We start from the raw sequence: 23003 nt of genomic DNA, 5'->3' as shown, positions 1-23003 counted from the left end.
GGGCTAAGCGTAGCGCTGCATTAGGCGGCGCTTACCCGCCCCCACCCCCCACCCCGCCCGGCCTCTGAGTTCGGCGGCCGCCGGGCGTCGCGAGCGCGCACGTGTCCTTCGAGGCGACTGGGGGGAGCCGTTGCAGCCGTTATTCCTTTGCGTTCGGTGAGTGGCTGTTATCTGGCGGGCTGGAGTCCGCGGGCGGGTGAACGGTCGGGAGACGGAGGAGTGCAGCAGCGTTAGGAGGGCCGCAAGCTCCCCATCCCTTGGGGTTTGCAGAATCCCACGGAACCTTAAACCGGCCTCGGCTTTCCTTACCCCACTCTTATCTCACAGCCCTTGCCATAGCCCTGGTCAAGACGACGCTACCCTATTTGGCCGCGTTTATATGTTGCTCTGCGGCTTGAAAACGTGCAGAACGGCTCTTGGAAGTGTCAGAACAATCATTGTATATATAACAAAACCTGAACAGACAGGAGAGCAGCTGGAACATGAGGGAAGAGGACTTGACTAAGAGGATGTAAGATAAAATGGTTTCAAAAGGCCTGGGCATATGATATTCACTTCACCTAGAAGGAGATCAGGCTCGATGTCAGGGGAAGGTGTTACAGATCCAGGGCGCAAAACACGAAAATGCCCTTATCCTAGGGTAAATGAAGGTTTAGCCTTCAATTTAAGGGACTCTTAAAAATGATATTGATATTTGGGGTGTATCATACAGTCCTGTCTATTTTTTTGGTTCCAGGTCATTTAGAGCAGGCACGTCCAACTCTCAAGAGACTGTGATCTACTGACAGTATTTAAAAAACAACAACAACACAACTGGCAGTGATCTACCCTTTTTTAAAAAATAGAGATCGCTAGGGGTCCAAAGATCGACTAGGATCAGGATTGACCAGGAACACCCAGTGATCAACCAGTAGATTGCATTCGACCTGTTGGACATGCCTGATTTAGAAATTCACATTAACCTTTAATGCCCTTTTGTTTTGGCTGATCCCAGCCAGACCCCAAAGACACCTGTAAGTTCTTCTGTTCCTTCCTTTTGGAGAGAACAATCTGAACTTATAACCAACTGTCATGGACCAGAATAATTGACCTCCCCCATCAACACATCCCTAATTATGTCGCACCACTGACTATGCAGTCTGCTATGGTAGCTTAACCTTGGCTGGAATAACAGGGTAAACTAAATATATAACAATTTGCTTGCCTTACACAAGAACTCACTTCATGAATTTACCAGTCAAAATCTAAGAAATTGCTTTGTGTTGAATCAAACCTTTTCCTGTAACTTTGAGCACAGTGAACCTGAACTGTAAATTATTGTCTTGTTCTGTTTTCTCCCACAGGTCTTACACATATTTTGAAAATGTCGTATATGCTTCCACATTTACACAATGGCTGGCAAGTAGACCAGGCCATTCTTTCAGAAGAAGACCGTGTGGTGGTCATTCGTTTTGGGCATGACTGGGATCCAACATGTATGAAAATGGATGAAGTTTTATATAGTATTGCTGAGAAGGTATTTCATTTTTATTAATAATGTATTGTATCCATTTAATTCATATTTATATATTAAACCAAGAACATAAGCTTATGAGAAAACATGCCAATTATTTCATTTACATTTTTATCTCAGAAGGAACAACTGTACTGCATGGTTTTTATGTAAAATATTTTTTTCAGTAAAGGTTGCAAACATCCAGAGTCATGTGAGTAGACTCTTGTATCACAAGACTTCCTCTCTGCCCTCTGTAGCACTCCTGAAACCTGTCTGAGGGTCTTCCAACCCCCTGGAGCACCATTTTGTGGGAGTGGCACAAGGGAGGGGAGCAAAGGAAAGTTTATATTATGCTACAATAAAAAATTATATTGGTTCTTGCCAGAATACAAAAGTTACTGATTTTCCTAAACTTGTAATCTTTCTGGTTGCAATGAATGAAATTGAATTGGAATCACAAAAGGAGGCAGAACAAGGCAAAGTTCTTGTATTTCTTCAATGTTATATTGCCATTCGTTTGATTGTTTTATGCAGCTGTGGTCCTTTAATTTTGTTTGTTAACTGTTTTTTACTGTGGAGTAATTGTTTCTAAATCAGCTTTTCTACTAAAAAACTCTTTACCAGGCTTCCTCAACCTCAGCCCTTCAGATGTTTTTTTGAGACTACAATTCCCATCATCCCTGACTACTGGTCCTGCTAACTAGGGATCATGGGAGTTGTAGGCCTAAAAAACATCTGGAGGGCCGAGTTTGAGGAAGCTTGCTCTTTACCTATCTGCTGCAGCACCTGCATTATTGAAGAAAGTTCTAGGGGTTTAACTACCTCATGTAAAGGCCTGGATTAGCCTTTCAGATCTGATTACTGCATCATGTTAATTGAAATTATATCATAGAATGGAACCCTAATTTTCCCACAGCTTTATATCAGAGAGGAAGATTGATAGGGATTTGCAAGCCATAGTTTAGGGTAGACCTAATGCTGATCTTGATATTCTGTTCTAACCTGTTTATCATTAAAAATGATTCCAGAATGGTTTACAATATACAAAATAAACACACCACTCACAATGAAATCATTTTCATAAAACAAATAAAATGCTAAAAATTCTTAATCACAACAGATTGATAAGTCACTGAGAGCAGGCTACACAACTGTATACCAGTTTAGCAAAAAACCTGGGCGAATAGGTATGTTTTTAACTGATGCTGAAAATCTATCAGTTTCAGCACCAGTTGGATCTGGGAAAGAAGGGCATTCCACAGTTTGGGTGCTGATATTAAGAATGCCTTCAAGCCCCCAATAAGCTTCCAGGAACCTCTGCATTATTGGAGCATAGTTTGAAAAACAGTGTTCTATACCATTGTAAAGAATTTACTGGTACTTGGATAGGTGGTAGATGAGGGAGGTTTGGCATATATTTTAAAGCAGCAAATATGCTAAAGGTAGTTGCAGAAGTTTTGGGGGCTGAATTAAAATAGGACTCTTTCTGTCACATGAAGGGCACCTTTGGATCTAACCTTATATAAAATTGCATTGCAGAAGTTTTTGCGAAAATGAAAATAATAAAATTTATACATATGCTATTAATAACAGCATAGAATTCAAACTGTTATGAAAACAACCCTAAAGGCAATCCAATTGCTTGTATTACTGCTTCTGAGCAATAAAAGACAAATTGACTTTAAACTTCAGGGCAAATATAGTAAGTTCATGTATCAAAATTGAGATAACTATTTAGTATTTTGACATTTTAAAGGAAAATATAGCTAGAAATATTAATAGGTGGGAGAAACATTGTCAGTGAAGGAAATGTCAAGGAAAAGGACATAATATTCTTTGGAATACTTTTATAGATAGTAATATAGTCCTACCTCGGGTTACAGACACTTCAGGTTGCATTTTTTCAGTTTGTGGACCGCTGAAACCCGGAAGTACTAGAACGGGTTACTTCTGGGTTTTTGCAGTCGGGCATGCGCAGAAGTGTTAAATCACGCTTTGCGCATGCACAGAAGTTCTGAACTTCTGCAGACACGCTGCTGCGGGTTGCAAATGTGCATCCCGCACGGATCACATTCGCAACCCGAGCGTCTACAGTAGTTGAAAAACTAGTAACTTGGCAAGCATATCGGCACTTAAATTTTACTTGGGGAAAAAGAACAATGTAACTTTGTATTTGAACATCTCCCTCTGCAGAAATAGCAGATTAAAGAGGGTGATCCTTCCTCATCTTCTTGCTTACAAGTCCTGTTCGGATATCACTGCTGTACAAAGAGTGAGTAATCAGTTGTACTGCATATTTAAACTAGAACCATCATGCAAACCTATTGTTATGCTACAGTAATATTCTGCACTGGGAGAAAATTTAGTTGACAGTGAGCACTGAAGTTTCCAGTTTCCATGCTGGTCACTATCTTAGATAGAATTTCCAGTAAGTGCAGCTTGTTCTTCCACTGTTTATGCTCCTTCTCTGATACACTATGCATAATTTCCAATATAACCATGCAGTTCTGGGTGTAAAAGTTAACATACGTGTTTTGGACAACAGTGACTTCCTGTCAGGTCCAGCAAAACAAAAAGTTTGCCAATATGTGCCGCTAAAGAAAAAGGCTTTTAAGAATATTTATCTACTTCCGTTCTTATGAGCTGCATATCTGACCCCATCATCACTAAACATTTAAAGCGGTGTCATGCCATTTTAAACAGTCATAGATCCCCCCAAAGGACCCTTAGAACTAGTTTGTCAAAGGAGCTGAGAGCTGCTAGACCCCTATTCCCTTACACAGCTACAATTCCCATAGTCCCTGGGAGATGGATTGATTGTAAAACCATTTTGGAAATTACTGTTTTGTAAGCGGAATGGGGTCTCTCTGTCTCTAGCATTCAAAATCAAATATGAACTCCTTGGCATAATGAGACTTTTTATTTCCTGGTCTTTGAGCATTGAGGGTTTGGCATCATGTTTTAGGGTTTTAATACTAACACAAGGGTCAAATATTTTTAATTCTCTAAGTCTTGCAGTAGGGTTCTAAGTGCCTTAAGAAACATATATTCCACTGTATTAAAAATAGATACTTATGCATAGGTTCTTACAGGTTTATGTGTATATTAGTGTGTTGCAAAGGTTGTCAACCATTTTGGGTCCACGGCTCCCTTTACCAACTACATTATTTCTGTGGCCCCCCGTGAGGCTCAGGAGCCCAGTTATGTCACCCATTTCCTGCAGAGCTGGCAGCCCCTCACCCTTTTTTGAACCTTTTTGTATCCAGTCCTGGCATCCAATGACAGGTGTTTACAGGTGCGTGTCTAATATAGGAGAGGTAAACAGGAACTGAGCAGAAAAAGCAAAAATTCTTGTATTATGAATTTTTGAAGGGATATTTACTGAGACTTTTTGGGGGTCTTATAGGAGATACTATTGGGTGCACTGTGGCCCACAGGCACCACACTGGCAACCCTGATCTTCCTGTTTTTCCTCCTTCCCAAAGCTCTTATATGCTAGTAAAATATATCTGAAGTGTTAAACTCATTGGCAATTGCAGAACAGTGTATTTTTTAAAATTAAGCTGTTTCAATCATCACTGCCACAGTATCAGTATGACCTATTGCATTGGGTGGGAGCTGTAAACTAATGAAGATTATGTGCAAAATTAATACTGAACAACTTGAGATTTCCTAAAGCTTGCAGAAGAACAAACGTTGAATTCTGGCCGCTACTGGGTATAGTGCAAATGAATCGGACCTGAACATATCTAAAATATAATACCGTATTCTGTGTTTCAGTTCTTGTTATGTGTGTCTTTCGTTTTGAAACAAAATTGGAAACACTTGTATCCTTTGGGAAGCAAATCCCAGTGAGCATGTTTCTCTGTAAACTTCAATACAGTGGAACCTCGGGTTGCGAACATGATCCGTGCGGGAGGCACATTCGCAACCCGCAGCGCCACTACTGCACACGCATGGGTTGTGATTTGGTGCTTCTGCACATGCACAAAGCGTGATTTAGCGCTTCGCATGCGCGACTGCCAAAACCCAGAAGTAACCCGTTCCAGGACTTCCGGGTCCGGCACGGTGCGCAACCCGAAATCACATAACCTGAAGCGTCTGTAACCCGAGGTAACACTGTATTGTGAAGCTATTTTGCTTACAATTAATGTTTTAGAACATAGTATGTTCTAAACACCCATTCCTCTCCCATAGGTGAAAAATTTTGCTGTTATTTATCTTGTGGATATCACTGAAGTGCCAGACTTCAACAAGATGTATGAACTGTACGATCCCTGTACGGTCATGTTTTTCTTCAGGTATACTATAACTTGTATATTTTCAGCTGATAAGTGTTTTCCAGGCTTTCTCTAATTTTTGACTGAATCTGTTTATTTGTGTCATGTAGTGCAACTAAATAAGCTGCAGAATAGAGTAACTTTATTGATGTCTGTAATACTACAAATTTCTGTTGAATACCACTGGTACAGCACTGGATACAACCCCATTAATCTAATCTAGTTTTAGTATAAAGGAAATATATATTAAAGTAAATCACTCCATCCTGCCCAAATGTAGATGGAGATAGGGAGGAGTATATTTTGCAGAACATGGGGGCTACATGAAATACTATGTAACTATAATATATTAATAATATCCTTCCCCATTTTTCTTTCCTTTCTTAAAGAAACAAGCATATAATGATTGATTTAGGCACTGGTAACAACAACAAAATTAACTGGGCAATGGAGGACAAACAAGAGATGATTGACATCATAGAAACAGTTTATAGAGGAGCGCGTAAAGGTAGAGGTCTTGTTGTATCACCCAAGGACTACTCAACCAAATACAGATATTGATCATTTGATCATTTTACTACAAGTCTACTTCTGGGGCTTCGTAAACTCAAAACTTTGTATAAAGTGTTCCTTCTTTCTTTCGTCTCCATTGTGAATATATATTTGAATTTATGTAAATATGTTACCTTATTTTTTATGCAAAAAAAAACCTTACTTGATTTTAGAAATAAAGTATGTCTTTTACACATAAAGTGTTTTGAATCTTACATTTTTCAGAATATTATTTTTATAAAACTATTATTTTCTATACAACAAATGCCTCTAGACAACATAAACCATATTTCATCAGAATATAAAAATACAAAAATACAGTACAGTGGTACCTTGGTACTTGAAGGGCTTGGCTCCCGAACGCCGCAAACCCAGAAATAAGTGTTCCGATTTGTGGAAGCCTAACATCCAACGTGGCTTCCGATTGAGTGCAGGAAGCTCCTGCAGCTAATTGGAAACCGCGCCTTGGTTTCTGAACCGTTTTGGGAGTCAAACAGACTCCCAGAACAAATTAAGTTCGAGAACCAAGGTACCACTGTATAAGTCCCACAAGGCACATTTTTTGTGATTGGCTTGGATCCAAATACTGTTCTCCTATCACCAGTTGGCTAGGGATGGTGGACAGGCTGTGTTGAGGTCTGTAGATAAGAGGGATAGGAATGAATTATCTGTCTTGTGTGAGCAAGTAGAAAGTGCCTTGCAGAGCAGGAATTTTGGATTCAAGCAATTGTTTAAGGCTCACCTTTAGAATCTGGGAATCTAAAGTGCCATGGATACCAGAAAACATACACAGCACCAACTGATACTAATCACTGTAATATTAAGTAATCGTTGTAATAAGGGAATTCAGTCAGTGTTTTATGTGTTCCACTTTCAGAGCCTAAAGCAGTTCCAGTATAGATTTTTCAAGAAAGTTGGAAGGCAGACAGTATCCATTGCTGGCCAAAAAGAAATACATGTCCCAGGATGTCTTTGAAGAAAAAAGGCAACTTTCCTCCCTTCTTTTATTTCCTCCCCTCTTAGCATAATTATGCTATGTTTTTTAAAAAGGTAAAGGGACGCGGGTGATGCTGTGGTCTAAACCACTGAGCCTCTTCGGCTTGCTTATTATGAAGTCGGCAGTGCGATGGGGTGAGCTCCCGTTGCTCTGTCCCAGCTTTACCAAACTAGCAGCTCGAAAGCATACCAGTGGAAATAAATAGGTACCGCTGTGACGGGAAACTAAACGACATTTGCATGCGCTCTGGCTTCCGTCAGTGTTCTGCTGCACCAGAGGTGGTTTAGTCATACTGGCCACATGACCCAGAAAGCTGTCTGGACAAACACCAGCTCTCTCGGCCTGAAGCGAGATGAGCACCACACCCCATAGTCAGGTTTGACTGGACTTAACTGTCCAGGAGTCCTTTACCTTTACTTACTACAGTTTTTACTGAAAGGAAATATATAGGAATTTCCTTCGAAAAGAAATATTTTGTTTGGCCTCTACACACAAATATCATTTTGTAGAAACAAAACTAAAACACTATAATTCATCAATGACAATTCCTTATTTGTTTCAAAAGTATCCTCTCAGTTAAAAAATTATATTAATAATTTTGGGGCTGCTCAGCCTCAGGGGGCCCTAATTCCGTGCGTATCTATAAACCTGCCACTGGTTCCTAGGTTTATTTGTGTAATTCACATAATTAATGGTGTTACAAGTTGACATGGGCTTGTGTGCTTCTGGGTTATGGTTCTTACATAATTAAGACACCTAATATCTTGAATTTATCCTGAGAATTAAAATCAATTTAGTTCTGGCTGGTCTGTGCTCCAGTGGCATGCAGTGGTCAGAGTTCAAAACATGCAACTCATACAGGTACTAGTCAGCCAATGAGGTGGGGGGAGGGAACATAGGAGAATGCAAACTTCTGAACTTTTTCCCAGTTGTGTTAGTCTTAGTATGGTCTCTTCTCATCTGGTGCTCGTAACATTTATCCCTGTATGATCTACCAAGAGGAAAAGTAGGGTTGTTGAGCTTTATTTAGTTTTGCCCAAAGTTGTTGAGCAACAAAACTGGCACAGCGGACAACCCTAGGGAAAGATAAGAACCCATGGGCAAAAATACAATGGAAACTTACATGAACATAATCTGTGTTTGTTTATATTATGCTGATAAAAATATGAATCACCATGGTCTTCACTGTTACAGTAAACTAGGTTTCAGTGTTCGTTGGGGTGATTCCAGTGTTAGACACACAGGTAAACTTAAGTAGTCCACCGATCTCAAGGATGAATAATGACTTTGACTCATGCAAAAGTGTTTAAAAGCAAATGATACCTTCATTAGAGAAATAATGAATGCAAGTGACTTTACATGTTCTGCTTGATTTTTCTTCCGCTATAGCCATACAGTTATTCAGTTCCAAGCGTAGGTTTTTTGTCGTTTTCATGTCTCCCTCTTCAGTGCTGCACAAAATTAATATTAGCACAAGGCTTGAGTTAAAATTAGGAAAATGAAACCATCAGGCCTGAATTTGGCCTCTAAATAGACTTTCATTATCACATTACACATTTACATATTCTTCTAATTTATAATGAGAAGAATGCCATTGAATGAGTAGACACATTTTTCTGGTGAATTTTTTTGTACTAAAACAATATAATGTCAGAATATTCTTCTATGCTAAAGCTATGCTATGTGTCAGGGAACTGCCATCTAAAGCGCCGGGGGCGCAAAGGCTCACTGAGGTTGAGAGAGGAGTAGCAGCGGAAGAGGGAACCAGTAGAGGGCGAGCAAGAACTCCAAGGGAAAGTGAGTCGGAGGGATGGCTCAGAGACGCTTCCAGCGAAAACAGTGGGGAGGTCTCAGGACCTCCTATAGGGACACCCACACCTCGCCGGAAACTGTCACGCCGAGAGGCCAGACGACGTGTTTCTGTTAAAGAGCTTTTATGTTGGAAACGATTCCGAAAGCAGCCACTTTCGGATTCTACTAGTGATTGACGCAGCCATGCTGGAGGGGCTCCGTCACAGGCAGAGGTTTGAAAACCTGATCAAACTCTGAGGGACTTGCATTTTACGCACAAGCAGCTCATCGTCCCATCACAGCAATCCGAAAGTCACCGAAAGCCAGCTTGTGCAGGGAGAAGCATCATGAGCAACCCAGCCGGAACCGGAGGAGCAGGAGCAGCTGGAGGGGGTCCAAGCCTGGAAGAAAGGTACAGGGCGTTGGAGATCCAGTTGGCGCTGCAAACGGCGAGGCTTGAGGAGAGGAGGGCTCAGGATGCAGAAAAGGGAAAGGAGAAAACCACCCCGCTCGCCAGAAAGGTGCCAGGATTGGTGCAGAAATTCGGGGGGGATCCCAGGAACTATCATGCCTTTAGAACAGAGATGCAATACGCTCTAAACTTGCAGTTTGATGACTTCCCCGACGAGGAATCGCGAGTGGCTTTTGTGATTGGCCATCTCGAATCCGGGACGAAAGATTGGGTTAGACCCCTGATGGCAGCGAATAATGAGATCCTAAAGGACACGAGGAAGTTTTTTCGTGCCATGGACCTGATGTTTTCCAGCGATATTGAGCAGGGGGTGGTGCGAAGGCAGTTAATGGCTTGCCAGCAAGGAAGCAGATCTGTCCGTGAGTACTGGACTGAGTTTACTATGCTGATTCATAAATTGGGGTGGGACCTATCGGCGGAGCCCATCCAAATGCTTTTCGAAGAGGGGCTTTCTTCAACCGTCAAAGATGAGCTTTCCCGGGGGCCCAGGGCGGAGTCTATGGATCAGTTAACCAAATCTGCGCTGTGCATAGGAGCGCGCCAGGAGGCGAGGGCTTTGGAAAAGCGGGAAGGGAAAGGAGACCGTTGGAGGGAGTTCCGCATTCCAGACATTCCAGAGCCACCTTTCCCGCCGGCAGAGCCGATGGAAGTTGGAACAGCGCGGGCGCGCGCAGTTTCAAATCCCAGTGAAGGGCGGAAGAAGGAGGGAAGGAGCGCCAAGAGATGTTATCTCTGCCAACAGCCAGGGCACTTTGCCAGAGTCTGCCCACAAAGAAAGGAATGGCAAGGGATGGCAGGAGCTGTTGGGGGAAAGGAAGAGGAAGGCAAGGAGCAAGTAAAAGCCAACGCCTGGCTGCCACCGTCGGGGCACAGCAGCCAGGCCAAAGAGCAGTGAAAGTGCCCATGCCGGAACCTCCCAGACCCGCTTTAGTGATAGAGGTGTTACTAGAACTGCCAAACGGACACCCACTAAAGATCAAGGCGCTTTTGGATTCAGGCAGCTCCTGTAATTTCATGAGTAAGGAGTTTGCAGCTGAGCACCAGATACAGACCATCCCTTTAAGTAACCCCTTGCAGGTGACTACGATTGACGGCAGAGAGCTGTTGGGGGGAGAAGTTAGCCAACAGACTGTCCCGATGATAATGAGGGTGGCAAGGCACACCGAACAGATAGCGTTTAATGTGGCCATCCTGGGAGGAGCGCCCATCATTTTGGGGATGAGCTGGCTGGCGCTACACGATCCGCTAGTGGGCTGGCATCAGAGGGTGGTCTCCTTTGGGTCAGCGCATTGCCTAGAACACTGCAAGGAGGGGAAGGTTTCGGGAGGAGACAGAGTCACCCTAGCCGGGATGGAAGTAATGGACAAAGGGAAGGTGCCCCCGCAATACGCAGATCTGAGCAACGTATTCAGCGAAAGGGAAGCAGACAAACTGCCACCGCATAGACCCTTTGACTGTCAAATCAACCTACTCCCTGGGGCCCAACTCCCAGTAGGCAAGCTGTACGCCATGTCAGACAGGGAGATGCAGGAGCTGAGGGAGTTCGTTGACAAAAACCTGAAGCGAGGTTTCATCAGAGAGTCCCGAGCGGTGGGGGGCAGCCCAGTGTTTTTTGTGGACAAAAAGAACACAGACAAACCGAGACTGGTGTGTGACTTTAGGGCCCTCAATGCAGTGTCGGAGCCCCTGGCTTTCCCTATGCCCCGAATTGATGACATTTTGACCAGAGTAAGGAAGGGAAAGATTTTTACAAAGCTGGACCTGCGGGGGGCGTACAATCTGATACGCATAAGGAAGGGAGATGAATGGAAGACCACCATGTTTACCCCTTTGGGAGCCTTTGAATACCTCGTTATGCCCTTCGGTCTACAAGGGGGCTCCGCGTGTTTTCAAGCTTTTATAAACCACGTTCTGGGACCTTTGCTCTACAAGAATTGTGTGGCCTTTTTAGACGACGTGTTGGTGTATTCGGAAGATGAGGAACAGCATGTGAGGGACGTTCGAGAAGTGTTGGGCAGGCTGCAAGCCAACCAGCTGTGGGTGAAACTGGAGAAGTGCCAGTTTCATACCAAGGAGGTGGAATTCCTGGGGTACCGCTTGTCAGACAAGGGATTGGCCATGGATCCAGGCAAGGTCCAAGCGGTACTGGAATGGAAGACACCGAAGACCAAGAAGGACGTGCAAAGATTCTTGGGGTTTGGGAACTTTTATCGGAAGTTCATCAAGAACTTTGCCCACTTGACGGCGCCCATCACCGACTGCCTCAGCAGCAAGAAGAAATTTGTTTGGACGGTAGAGGCGGATCGAGCCTTTGAAGAACTGAAAAGGGCTTTCGCCTCGGAAGAACAACTTCTGCATGTGGATTTACGAAAACCCATGAGAGTGGAAACCGATGCATCCGACCGGGCGGTAGGGGCGGTCCTTCTTCAACCGGGGAGGAGTGCGTCGGAGTGGAGACCGTGTGCCTTCTTCTCGCGGAAGCTGAATAAATCCGAGAGGAATTACACGGTGTATGACAGGGAACTACTTGCCATTCACGAAGCATTCCGGAGGTGGAGACATTTATTAATTGGGGCACAACACAAGGTGCAAGTGTGCACCGACCACAAGAATTTAGAGTATTGGAGAACAGCTCGAGTGCTCAACCAACGACAAGTGAGATGGGCACAGGAATTCTCCAAATTCAACTTTGAAATTTGTTATGTGCGAGGCCCAGAAGATTGGGACCCTTTGAGGTCATTCAGCAGGTCAACCCGGTAGCTTTCAAACTCCGATTACCCAACCACATGAAATTGCACCCAGTGTTCCACAGGTCGTTACTGTCACCATACAGGGGGGGACGTGAAGGGGAGTACGTCAGGGGACCAGCCTTGGAAGAGAGGGAACGCCGCAACCATGTAGCGGAAATCCTCAATTCCAGGTGGAAGGGAAATCAGGTGGAGTATTTGGTGGCGTGGGAAGGGGAACCGGAGTCAGAAAACACCTGGGTGAATGCAGAGGAAGTCAATGACGAGGTTTTAACAGAAACGTTCCACCAAAGGTTCCCGAGGAAACCTCAGCCGATAGCAAGGTTTAGGAGGGAGTATTTCGGCACCACCGATGAGGAAGAGGAAATGGAAGGGTTCGCGGAGTCGGAGTTGGAAGAGGGAGTGGACTCCGATGACGAAGATTACCGAGAGAGTAGGAACAGCAACAAGTGGAGGGAAGTGTTCGCGACGTCGGAAGACGAAGGAGGTTCTTTCAGGGGTTTTACCTCCTCACCGCCAGTAGGGGAGGAGACGGGAGGGGGTGAAGGGGGCCCTGGAGGGGAGGTGGATGTCAGGGAACTGCCATCTAAAGCGCCGGGGGCGCAAAGGCTCACTGAGGTTGAGAGAGGAGTAGCAGCGGAAGAGGGAACCAGTAGAGGGCGAGCAAGAACTCCAAGGGAAAGTGAGTCGGAGGGATGGCTCAGAGACGCTTCCAGCGAAAACAGTGGGGAGGTCTCAGGACCTCCTATAGGGACACCCACACCTCGCCGGAAACTGTCACGCCGAGAGGCCAGACGACGTGTTTCCGTTAAAGAGCTTTTATGTTGGAAACGATTCCGAAAGCAGCCACTTTCGGATTCTACTAGTGATTGACGCAGCCATGCTGGAGGGGCTCCGTCACAGGCAGAGGTTTGAAAACCTGATCAAACTCTGAGGGACTTGCATTTTACGCACAAGCAGCTCATCGTCCCATCACACTATGCTAAAGCTAAGCTATGCTAAACAGGCATCTGCTATACCATTCTTCTGCAACATGCTGCATCTACTAAATTTTAGTTTCCCTGAACTATCTGTAACTGCATGTCTTCCCTGCACTCAGTTGAGTGTTATCTGTCTTGCAGAAACTCACCTACATTTTCATTGTAATTAAACTACTATGCATTCATACCTTCTTTTCCACACCCAAGCACTTTTGAGTACTCAGTTGTTGAATACAATCTTAAAATAACTGCTTCTCTCATTGGCTTGAGTTAACTTCTACCACTATTAGCCTGTCCATGCTTTAATATTAGCAGAGGGGCATTTCCCTCACTTTCCATTGTTAGGAGATGCTAATTTGGTAATGACATGGAAGAGCCTTCTCTGTGAAGCGCAGTCCTACACTCAGGATTTTTGACATGTACGAGCTAAATAAAATGTATTAGTTTGCTCAGGTACTTTAAATTTTATTTGTAAAAAATGTATTCCTGACTTTAAATTTTTTTAATGAACCATTGATTTAGCCTTCTCTGTTGAGCTATTTGCTGGTCTTTTTAAGAAAGAAAAAGGTTTTGTTTTGAAAAGGATTTTATCAATAAATCTGTATCATTGAAGGGTGGCTATTAATCTTCAGCCAATCAGTCAGTCAGTCAGTCAGTCAATCAATCAATCAATCAATCAATCAATGTAATGCAGCCCAAACAAAAAGAACACTGAGAGTGTTTTCATCTGAACTGGTGTTTCAAAAATATTATACTCACAGATAGATGACTATCAATACCACCTTATTTAACAAAACCAGAATCTTACCGTTAGTTCTTCACTGGTGTTTTCTATCCCAGCTTGTGCCATTAGTCCAGTAACATGCTTCTCTAAATCATCTATGCGCTCGCCCATTTCATCTGGTAATAAAAGGTTAAAGAGCATTGTGGTTGTTTTCTTTGTCTTTAGTAATCAAGCAGTGGAAAGACAGATTGCCCTTTCACCAGGTATAGTCTAATGCTCAAAGTGACATGAAACTGAAGGACATGCCAGTCAAGAGTGGTTTTGAATGAGAAAACAGGCTGCAATCCTATATGCATGCTTGGTGAATTCAATGGAACTTACTTCTGTGTAGGCATAAGATTTTTGTTTTAAAGGCATTGGTCAGTATAAATGACTGGTATAACTTCTCTATGGCCCTTTAATGGCCCTTGGTGGACTGAAGTAATAAATGAGAGCTACTGGGCTCCCTTATGTATTTGCATAAGATTTATTGGATTCCCATCACTGATTACTGTTCCAGGCAATTTGTACAATTTCTTTTTAGCAATTCTTATTACAATATATTTGAATGTATTTTTATCCAACTTTTAGAATCATAAGCAGTATTTTGAAAAAAAATTGGTAATTATAAATCAAGCAGGTTACATAAAGGGCTTCAAAAGTGTGATCAATCGGCAGAATTTGTGAGTAGTTTTAGAAAATAAACTGAAAAGGATATTTCTTAGAAGTAATTTGTCCGTCAGTGCTTGAAAGTTTTCCTGTAACTGTTGTAGTAGATTTTCTGCCTGGAAAAAAAGATACGGTTAGCAAAATGTGTTTATGCTGTTGGAAAATGAGTCCATCAATTTGCTGTAATAAAATGGCATAAAAATAGTCGGCTTGGATTTGTACACTGGGATAGGAAATGCTAGCTACATATTAAGGCTGACTAAAGGAAGGTATTGTAAAATGCAAGGAAGAAACAAAGGAGAACAGCAATTTTGAACATTGGCAGAGGTTTGCGTAAAGTACCTTCATACAATGGAATATTTTAGGGCTCCACATCCTTTATCTCTCTCACATGAGTCAGATGAGGAATGGAAGAGGGAAAAGGTTGAGTACAGTGAGAAGGAAAGAATCCTGAAAGAAAAAATGGGTGTTTTAAACAAGTGCAGATATCTAGTAAAGTAGGAATGGAGGGACCCATGGGTGTAGCCAGGGGGAACAGCTGCCCCCCTAAATCAAGTAAATAAATAAAAATACTTAACTGACCAATTGCATCACAGATAACTCGGTTCTGCCCCCCAACATGCCTGCCCCCTCCCTAAATTAACCCTGGCTATGCCCATGGCTCAGGGACCAAGGAAAATTGTGGTTTAAAACAACAGTACAGTAGATGTCTAGATATAAGGATAGAGGGACCCAGAGGAAAAGTAAGATTATGAATGGAAGAGCACAGTCCTATGGTCACTGAGAAGCTTTCTTAAGGGCAAAGGATATTGTAGATGCCTCACTATGAATGTGGAGAGAGAATTTCATTCTTGGAGACCTCTTTGTTGTGGCCACAGAGGTTTCAGCTCTGCAGCACCAGTGCTCTGATGCAAGATGGTTCATTCTCTGGGGGAGGGCAGATTGAATGAGGCATTGAATCCAAAGTTTCCATTTCCTGGATAGACCATCCAAATTAGAAAAAAACTACAGCAGCCCTGGAGCTGGTGTAGGGAATTTGTCCCATGGGACTCAATAGGAGCAAAACTGAAAACCAAATAAACAAAAAAACAAGAACACTGGAAATGTTGGGAAAGAAAACTGAATGACAAGCCCAGTGGGACTCAGATACAGTGCTTCTTCCACCATTAAATCTGCCCACCCATCACAATGAGATTGCTCTGCCAATCTGTTTCAACAACATATTTTTTCTGTGTAACATTTCTGTTTATGTGTGAATGTTACTAATATGCTCAGGGGTGGGGGCAGAAATGATTGCATAAGTGCTTGGCACACCAAGAATTTATATTTGACATGGAAGCTGTAATTATCAATGTGTAATTAAAAAAGAACAATGAAGCTCAAGGATGAATCCATTATGTAACATGCTATTGGGAAATGAGAATTTTGTAAGCAGAGTGTGCAACAACCGTGTACTGTAAAGTTAGTATCTCTGTACTTCTTTTACAAGTATGATATTCTTGTAAAGAAGCTGGTAAAATGCGGTCTTGACTATGCTACCACTCAGTGGATTTGTAACTGGCTGACTGAACCCAAAGGGTCCTCATCAATGGTTCCTCTTCATCCTGGAGAAGAGTGACTAGTGGGGTGCCACAGGGTTCTGTCTTGGGCCCGGTCTTATTCAACATCTTTATCAACAACTTGGATGATGGACTCAAGGGCATCCTGATCAAATTTGCAGATGACACCAAACTGGGAGGGGTGGCTAACACCCAGAGGACAGGATCACACTTCAAAACGACCTTGACAGATTAGAGAACTGGGCCAAAACAAACAAGATGAATTTTAACAGGGAGAAATGTAAAGTATTGCACTTGGGCAAAAAAAATGAGAGGCACAAATACAAGATGGGTGACACCTGGCTTGAGAGCAGTACATGTGAAAAGGATCTAGGAGTCTTCGTTGACCACAAACTTGACATGAGCCAACAGTGTGACGCGGCAGCTAAAAAAGCCAATGCAATTCTGGGCTGCATCAATAGGAGTAGAGCATCTAGATCAAGGGAAGTAATAGTGCCACTGTATTCTGCTCTGGTCAGACCTCACCTGGAGTACTGTGTCCAGTTCTGGGCACCACAGTTCAAGAAGGACACTGACAAACTGGAACGTGTCCAGAGGAGGGCAACCAGAATGGTCAAAGGCCTGGAAACAATGCCTTATGAGGAACGGCTAAGGGAGCTGGGCATGTTTAGCCTGGAGAAGAGGAGGTTAAGGGGTGATATGATAGCCATGTTCAAATATATAAAAGGATGTCACATAGAGGAGGGAGAAAGGTTGTTTTCTGCTGCTCCACAGAAGCGGACACGAAGCAATGGATCCAAACTACAAGAAAGAAGATTCCACCTAAACATTAGGAAGAACTTCCTGACAGTAAGAGCTGTTCGACAGTGGAATTTGCTGCCAAGGAGTGTGGTGGAGTCTCCTTCTTTGGAGGTCTTTAAGCAGAGGCTTGACAACCATATGTCAGGAGTGCTCTGATGGTGTTTCCTGCTTGGCAGGGGGTTGGATTCGATGGCCCTTGTGGTCTCTTCCAACTCTATGATTCTATGACTCTACCTGTCAGCATCCTAAAAATAGAAAACATGCCCATATCCAGCTGAGAGAAGATGATTGTATTGTATATACTTTAAAAGTTACATTTACTCTACCAGTTGTGATTAAGATATATAGAATTCAAGTAGGAACACTTCCCCTTGCGGCTTTTGTTACCTATAACAAATATGAATTTCTGTGTATGAACAGTGAAACAATCGGTTGGTGGCTATTAGTACAACAACCTTTTGTTGATTAATTAGTTAATGCAATATAGCAATCTCATCAACTAAAAAGCTGCAATGATAAGATTATTGCACTGTTAATAATTTTGAAATGCAATACAAGTCCTCATTCCCTCTGCAGCTCATGTGTACATCATCTAAGTCTAAGATGAGAACAAACTGTTTCTCCCTTTAAAACCGCTTTGTCTTGTATGCTGACTTGGGCAGACAGACCGGAACCGATTTGACTAAAACTCATTATTAATCGGCTAATATTTCTTTGTGTGGCACAAACTATATGAGACGCCTGTGAAGTACGAAAATGAAACAGGGGCAAGGATTAATTACTAAAATGAAAGTATCGTTTTAAGACTCCTGCACTTATCTGCATACTTCATATTTATTATCTCCTGGTTAGGACTGTGATGCGAATTAGAAGTATATAGCCTCATTTCCTGGAGGAAAGGCAAAGTTGAAAGTGGTATTAACTACCAAAGTGGCAACATAGGACGTGAAATCTTCAGTTAAGAGGAATAACCGTGTCGTCGTTGTCCCTTTTAAAAGCCTTTCCGTATTTCTGCCCTCTCTGCCTTCAGCTACCTTTTTCTGAGAGGCAAAAACTCCCCCCCCCCCTTAATGGACCGCCTTCCCTGCGGCTCCAAGTTGGCGAAATCTTCGACGGCTGGATTTCTCCCTGACCCGCTAGAAGTAGTACCCCATTTTCCCCACGCCCCATTTATTGCCAGAGCAGCGACGAGACCCGCCCCCTGTCTCCACGCAGCGACACATTTCGTGAGGGAGGCGCAGCCTTCGAGCTAAAACCCACGCAGCCCCGAGAGGCGCTGCCAAATGCGAGGCAGCGTCCAGCACTCACGAACTGAGAGAGCTCCTTGGCGCTCTGAGGGTCGTTGTCCGCCATCCTGTCCTCCCTCGCTGTGGTGGCGCCGCCGCCGCCTCGTCCCTCGCCTTCCCGCTCTTCCCTCCTCAAACGGCAGGCCAGTTTGGCAGGCCAGTGGGAGAAGCGGGAGCCGGCGGCGCGCGCCCTCAGCCCCGCGCCTGCGCGGTGACGGGGTAGTGGTGGCCGTTGAGCCTGCTCGCCTCCGCCCCCGTAGCGACCCGCCCGCGTGCCTTGTCGCCAGGCGGCAGCCGTTGGAGGAAGGCCGCGCTTAGTTCCCCCGCCAACTGCCAACTTCCAACGTTCAAGGCACAGCTTGGATGTTTCAATGAATAGTACAAGTTGAGGGATGTATTCATGAAGTGTTTTTCCCCTCTCTTTAAAAATGTTTAGGGGTACTCTCATTTTTCTGCTCATATTGAAATACTGCCCCTCAATGAGGCCAAACTTCGATTCACACAATGTTTAGGGGTATGCGTCCCCCCAGAAAAAAATCACTGTATATAGTATATATATATAGCATTCCCTTTCTCATGTGGCTCTGAACATAAACCCCCTCCCCCCATCAAATATAGTAAAAACAACAAGAAGAGAGAACTTTCCTATAAAAAAGAGAAAATACTTTTTAATTAATAAGAAAGTGCATAACATCAGGAAAACAAGGGAGAGGAGACATAACCCTGGTAAGTATGGTCATTTCATCATTATTTAAGTGTTATGTCCCACTGTAGATGTGCACTACGCATGTCCCAGGCGAAACAAGGCTTTATTTCACCCTGGTCAAAGACCCAGTTGGCACCCATTTGCGCGCGCCCACACACAAAGGCTGGGAGCCTCAATGGCACCCCTCAGTTTCAATAGCTAGCTGTCATCTGGCAGGGAAAGGAGACTATGGTGCTAGAGAAAACAAGTCAAAAGCCCTGCTGGACTGGCAGAAGTGGTTTCACAGTTCTTGAGATCCTGACCATAATATTTGGAAGGAAACACAGGCCACATATCTCCGTGGAGTTGTCAATGAGGAATTCTTTAAAGAAGGAGTGTCTGGCAACCATAATTAAGGTTGAGACATACTCTCAAATGTTCCTGCTCACTCTTAAGTACACAGATGGCTTGCATTTGCTGAGAAAATATGTGTGAGAAACTGGCAGAACAAGTTATACTAGTACTGTAGATTGTGACTGCTTTTCTTTGAGCTTTCTGGGAGTCATCCAAAAAAACGATAAACGGATACCTGACCGAATATATCCGTATTTACAAAGACAACAAAGATTATTATTAAAAAGATTATTATTGATGATTACATGCGTATGTGTTGTTTAAACTTTATCATATTAATCTCAACTGCATTTCTAGATTCAGTATGAACTGTAAATGTTTCCATGTCATAAATGGCAACTGTGGGGAGGAAAAATTACTTGTCCAGTGCCACACAGAACACCATAGCTCAGCTAGGGAGTCCCATACATTGCTGAGCCGCAGACCAAAGACTGCCATTTTCTTCTTAATATGATTTGTGTTTTATTTTGGTCAGGAGTATGCTGGGCAGTATAATTATAAAGTCCCCTGTCCATGTTGGTTAGACATGACAAAAGATAAGGGGGAAAATTGAGGATTGGCAATTGAGATTTGAGAACTGAAGATGGCATCCAATAGTAATGGAAGGATAGGTGAGATGGGAATGTGATTGAAGATGGAATGGTATTTCTCTTCCCACAGTTTCTTCGTGGTGGGGCAGGGACTGCAGCTTTCCAAAAGCCTTTGGCCCCTTGGCTAGTGTCAGAGGCCACCGTGTGCTTCCTCCAGCACAGTGGCGTAGCGTGGGGGGTGCAGGGGGGCCCGGCCACACCGGGCGCAACATCTGGGGGTTAGGGTTAGGGGGCGCAAATCCACGGGTTAAAGGTAAAGGTAAAGGTACCCCTGCCCATACGGGCCAGTCTTGACAGACTCTGGGGTTGTGCACCCATCTCACTCAAGAGGCCGGGGGCCAGCGCTGTCCGAAGACACTTCCGGGTCACGTGGCCAGCGTGACATTGCTGCTCTGGCAAGCCAGAGCCGCACATGGAAACACCGTTTACCTTCCCGCTGGTAAGCGGTCCCTATTTATCTACTTGCACCCGGGGGTGCTTTCGAACTGCTAGGTTGGCAGGCGCTGGGACCGAACAATGGGAGCGCACCCCGCCACGGGGATTCAAACCGCCAACCTTTTGATCGGCAAGCCCTAGGCGCTGAGGCTTTTACCCACAGCGCCACCCGCGTCCCTCTAATCCACGGGTTGGGGGCGCAAATTACTTGCCTTGCCCCGGGTGCTGACAACCCATGCTACGCCACTGCTCCAGCTCTACAGATTGTATCAATCTGCAAAAATAATTGTATGTGAAAGGCTGGCAGGAATACTTGTGGTTAAATTAGGCTTGATGGGAAATGCTGGATGTGTGCCATTTGATAATGAAGAGGGTGGGATATCTTAGTAAAAAAGAAAAGAAAAGAAATTTAGGGATGAAGCCTGCTTGTTAGGCTGCTGCATTGCCAAAGGTTAATTTCTTCATAATAATAATAAGAAGAAGGATTTATTATTTATACCCCGCCCATCTGGCTGAGTTTCCTCAGCCACTCTAGGCGGCTCCCAATCGAGTGTTAAAAACAATACAACGTTAAATATTAAAAACTTCCCTAAACAAGGCTGCCTTCAGGTGTCTTTTAACAATAAGATAGCTGCTTATTTCCTTGATATCTGATGGGAGGGTGTTCCACAGGGCGGGCACCACTACCAAGAAGGCCCTCTGCCTGGCTCCCTGTAACCTCACTTCTCACAATGAGGGAACCGCCAGAAGGCCCTCGGTGCTGGATCTCAGTGGGGGTTCATCTCCTGCCTTCCTCTCCTGCAGATAATCAGTTCCAGCAGGACATTGTTTCCTTGTTCATGCACGGTTTGATAAAAGAAAATAAAGGGAGGTAGACGGTTCTGTGTGACTGGTTGAAGCTAGCTTCCATCATAGCCATTAAGAAGAACTGCATGGGATTCATTATAGTCAGGCTGTGATATGAGCAAGTGTGTGCTAGAACAAGATGCATGATGACTGCCACATGAGATGTGTGACCTCTAGCAACTGTGAAGTATATGCTGTTACTTAAGCTGACATAGAAAAGCTATTTATGGAACAAAGGTTTCTCTGACTCCTTGACGGTAATTTAGCTTATAACCGAGATGCATGAAATATCACAGATCACTTCAAAATAAAATACAAGGCACATTCTAGATCATTTTCAGGTGTCTGGTATTACTTTGCTATCAATATATCAGTAACCTATTTCTTATATATATTTACTGAGTTGCATGAGAGTCCCTCATGGTCTGTTCCAACTCTACAATTCAATTATGTTATGTTTTGCTGCACCGGCTCAAGGCTGATGTAGCAGAGGAGCTTGTCTCAAGCCTCTAATCTTTAAATGGAGCAGTTTAGGATTCAGCTGATCCATGGATGGTCCTGCTCCACTATCTGCAACACTCCAGTTTTGTGGTCTTACACTGGCTATCATTAGCAGGACTTCCACCACCAGTAACTTCCTAGCCATCCATACTTTTACTAAGTGCTTAAGGAGCCTCCACAGTAGCAAAGGTTTTTGGAGGAGTGCCTCTGCACAGCCATATTACTACTATTAACATAAAGGTTGTTATCCCGTTGACCTCGGTTCTTCTTCTGAATAAATGTACTTGGGATTGTACTGTAGCCTGGATTTTCTTTGGGAGCTGGAACCTCCTTTTTAGATATGATCATTTCAGCAACCATGTGAGAATAGAGTATACACGCACACAAAACAGTAACTGTGAAGTAATCTCTGAGGAATATCAGTAGCACTCCAGAGCTTTACATTTCCTACAAGGATTTAGAACAACACCTGGGGGACCACTAGTTTCCTAATCCCCAGCCCTGTTTTAGAGAGCTGGTTTTATTGATGTTTTGGCATTTATAACTCTGAATTCTGCTTTGGTTAAAAGCAACATTGAATATAAAGAAGGGAATAAATACTACTACTAATAACGGAAGTCAATTATCCATCGGTTCACTGCTTCAAAGGTCATCACAAGTCCTGTTCGAGGCAAGAATTTACATACAGTGCATAAAAAATTGATAATTAATTGGGGGAACGGACCAGCAATTACTTTTTACCAATAGTTAAAAATAGCAAGTTCTCTGCTGTTGCTTTGGCGAGGATGACGTCATTTGAAAAGCCTTTTAGAAACACCTTCCTTGATGCTGCTCTGCGAATAAACACTTTTTTCCTCTCCCCATATCTTGAGGAAAGCAATCCCACCAAGCACACTCCAGTACTCGCATGGCAGAGAGACTGGGGCAAAAAAAAAAAAAGTACCCGTTCTTAAAAAGACAAATAAACTGGGACGTCGCCAGTGGCGTAGCGTGGGTTGTCAGCACCCGGGGTAAGGCAAGTAATTTGCGCCCCCTAACCCGTGGATTTTAGCACTCGAGTGCGAGCGCGCCCCCACCTCCAGATGTTGCGCCCGGTGCGGCCGGGCCCGCCCATGCACCCCCCACGCTACGCCACTGGAC

The 23003-nt window shown here is 43.8% G+C and overlaps 2 protein-coding genes across 5 annotated transcripts; one reads left to right on the top strand and one right to left on the bottom strand.

Annotated features, from left to right (window-relative positions):
• Positions 1-43: 43 nt before the first annotated feature.
• TXNL4A (thioredoxin like 4A) lies at positions 44-6527 on the top strand. Of its 3 annotated transcripts, none has more exons than XM_081919507.1 (4): positions 44-156; positions 1344-1516; positions 5693-5796; positions 6165-6527. In XM_081919507.1, the coding sequence occupies exons 2-4, from the start codon at positions 1364-1366 to the stop codon at positions 6334-6336; spliced, it is 429 nt and encodes a 142-aa protein (XP_081775633.1). In that variant the 5' UTR covers positions 44-156; positions 1344-1363; the 3' UTR covers positions 6337-6527. The 3 variants fall into 3 exon arrangements, with proteins under 3 accessions (XP_081775633.1, XP_081775634.1, XP_081775635.1); XM_081919508.1 differs by lacking the exon at positions 44-156 and adding an exon at positions 169-511; XM_081919509.1 differs by lacking the exon at positions 44-156 and adding an exon at positions 3689-3767 and having other exon boundaries at positions 1353-1516.
• Positions 6528-7183: 656 nt separating this feature from the next.
• Positions 7184-18867, bottom strand: HSBP1L1 (heat shock factor binding protein 1 like 1). Of its 2 annotated transcripts, XR_014170608.1 has the most exons (5): positions 18415-18867; positions 14796-14862; positions 14123-14217; positions 8648-8775; positions 7184-8315 (listed from the first exon to the last, which is right to left on the bottom strand). XR_014170608.1 is itself a non-coding variant. In XM_081919505.1 (4 exons), exons 1-4 carry the CDS (start codon positions 18850-18852, stop codon positions 8770-8772), a joined length of 606 nt encoding a protein of 201 aa, XP_081775631.1. In that variant the 5' UTR covers positions 18853-18867; the 3' UTR covers positions 8630-8769. The 2 variants fall into 2 exon arrangements, 1 of the variants encoding a protein (XP_081775631.1); XM_081919505.1 differs by lacking the exon at positions 7184-8315 and having other exon boundaries at positions 8630-8775.
• Positions 18868-23003: the final 4136 nt, after the last annotated feature.

This window comes from Podarcis melisellensis, assembly GCF_964234715.1.
Source record: "Podarcis melisellensis genome assembly, chromosome: 7".
NCBI classification, from domain to species: Eukaryota; Metazoa; Chordata; class Lepidosauria; order Squamata; family Lacertidae; genus Podarcis; species Podarcis melisellensis.
This window is presented reverse-complemented; position numbering and strand designations above follow the sequence as displayed.

What these genes read in the sequence shown, in the direction of transcription:
- TXNL4A (XM_081919507.1), top strand. Translation starts at nt 1,364, where the DNA reads ATGTCGTATATGCTTCCACATTTACACAATGGCTGGCAAGTAGACCAG. An exon ending in TATATAGTATTGCTGAGAAG is followed by an intron (nt 1,517 to 5,692) that starts GTATTTCATTTT and finishes CCTCTCCCATAG; the next exon opens with GTGAAAAATTTTGCTGTTAT. An exon ending in ACGGTCATGTTTTTCTTCAG is followed by an intron (nt 5,797 to 6,164) that starts GTATACTATAAC and finishes CCTTTCTTAAAG; the next exon opens with AAACAAGCATATAATGATTG.
- HSBP1L1 (XM_081919505.1), bottom strand. Translation starts at nt 18,852, where the DNA reads ATGAGCAGAAAAATGAGAGTACCCCTAAACATTTTTAAAGAGAGGGGA. An exon ending in CCAAGGAGCTCTCTCAGTTC is followed by an intron (nt 14,863 to 18,414) that starts GTGAGTGCTGGA and finishes CTTTTTTTCCAG; the next exon opens with GCAGAAAATCTACTACAACA. An exon ending in GGACAAATTACTTCTAAGAA is followed by an intron (nt 14,218 to 14,795) that starts ATATCCTTTTCA and finishes ACCTTTTATTAC; the next exon opens with CAGATGAAATGGGCGAGCGC.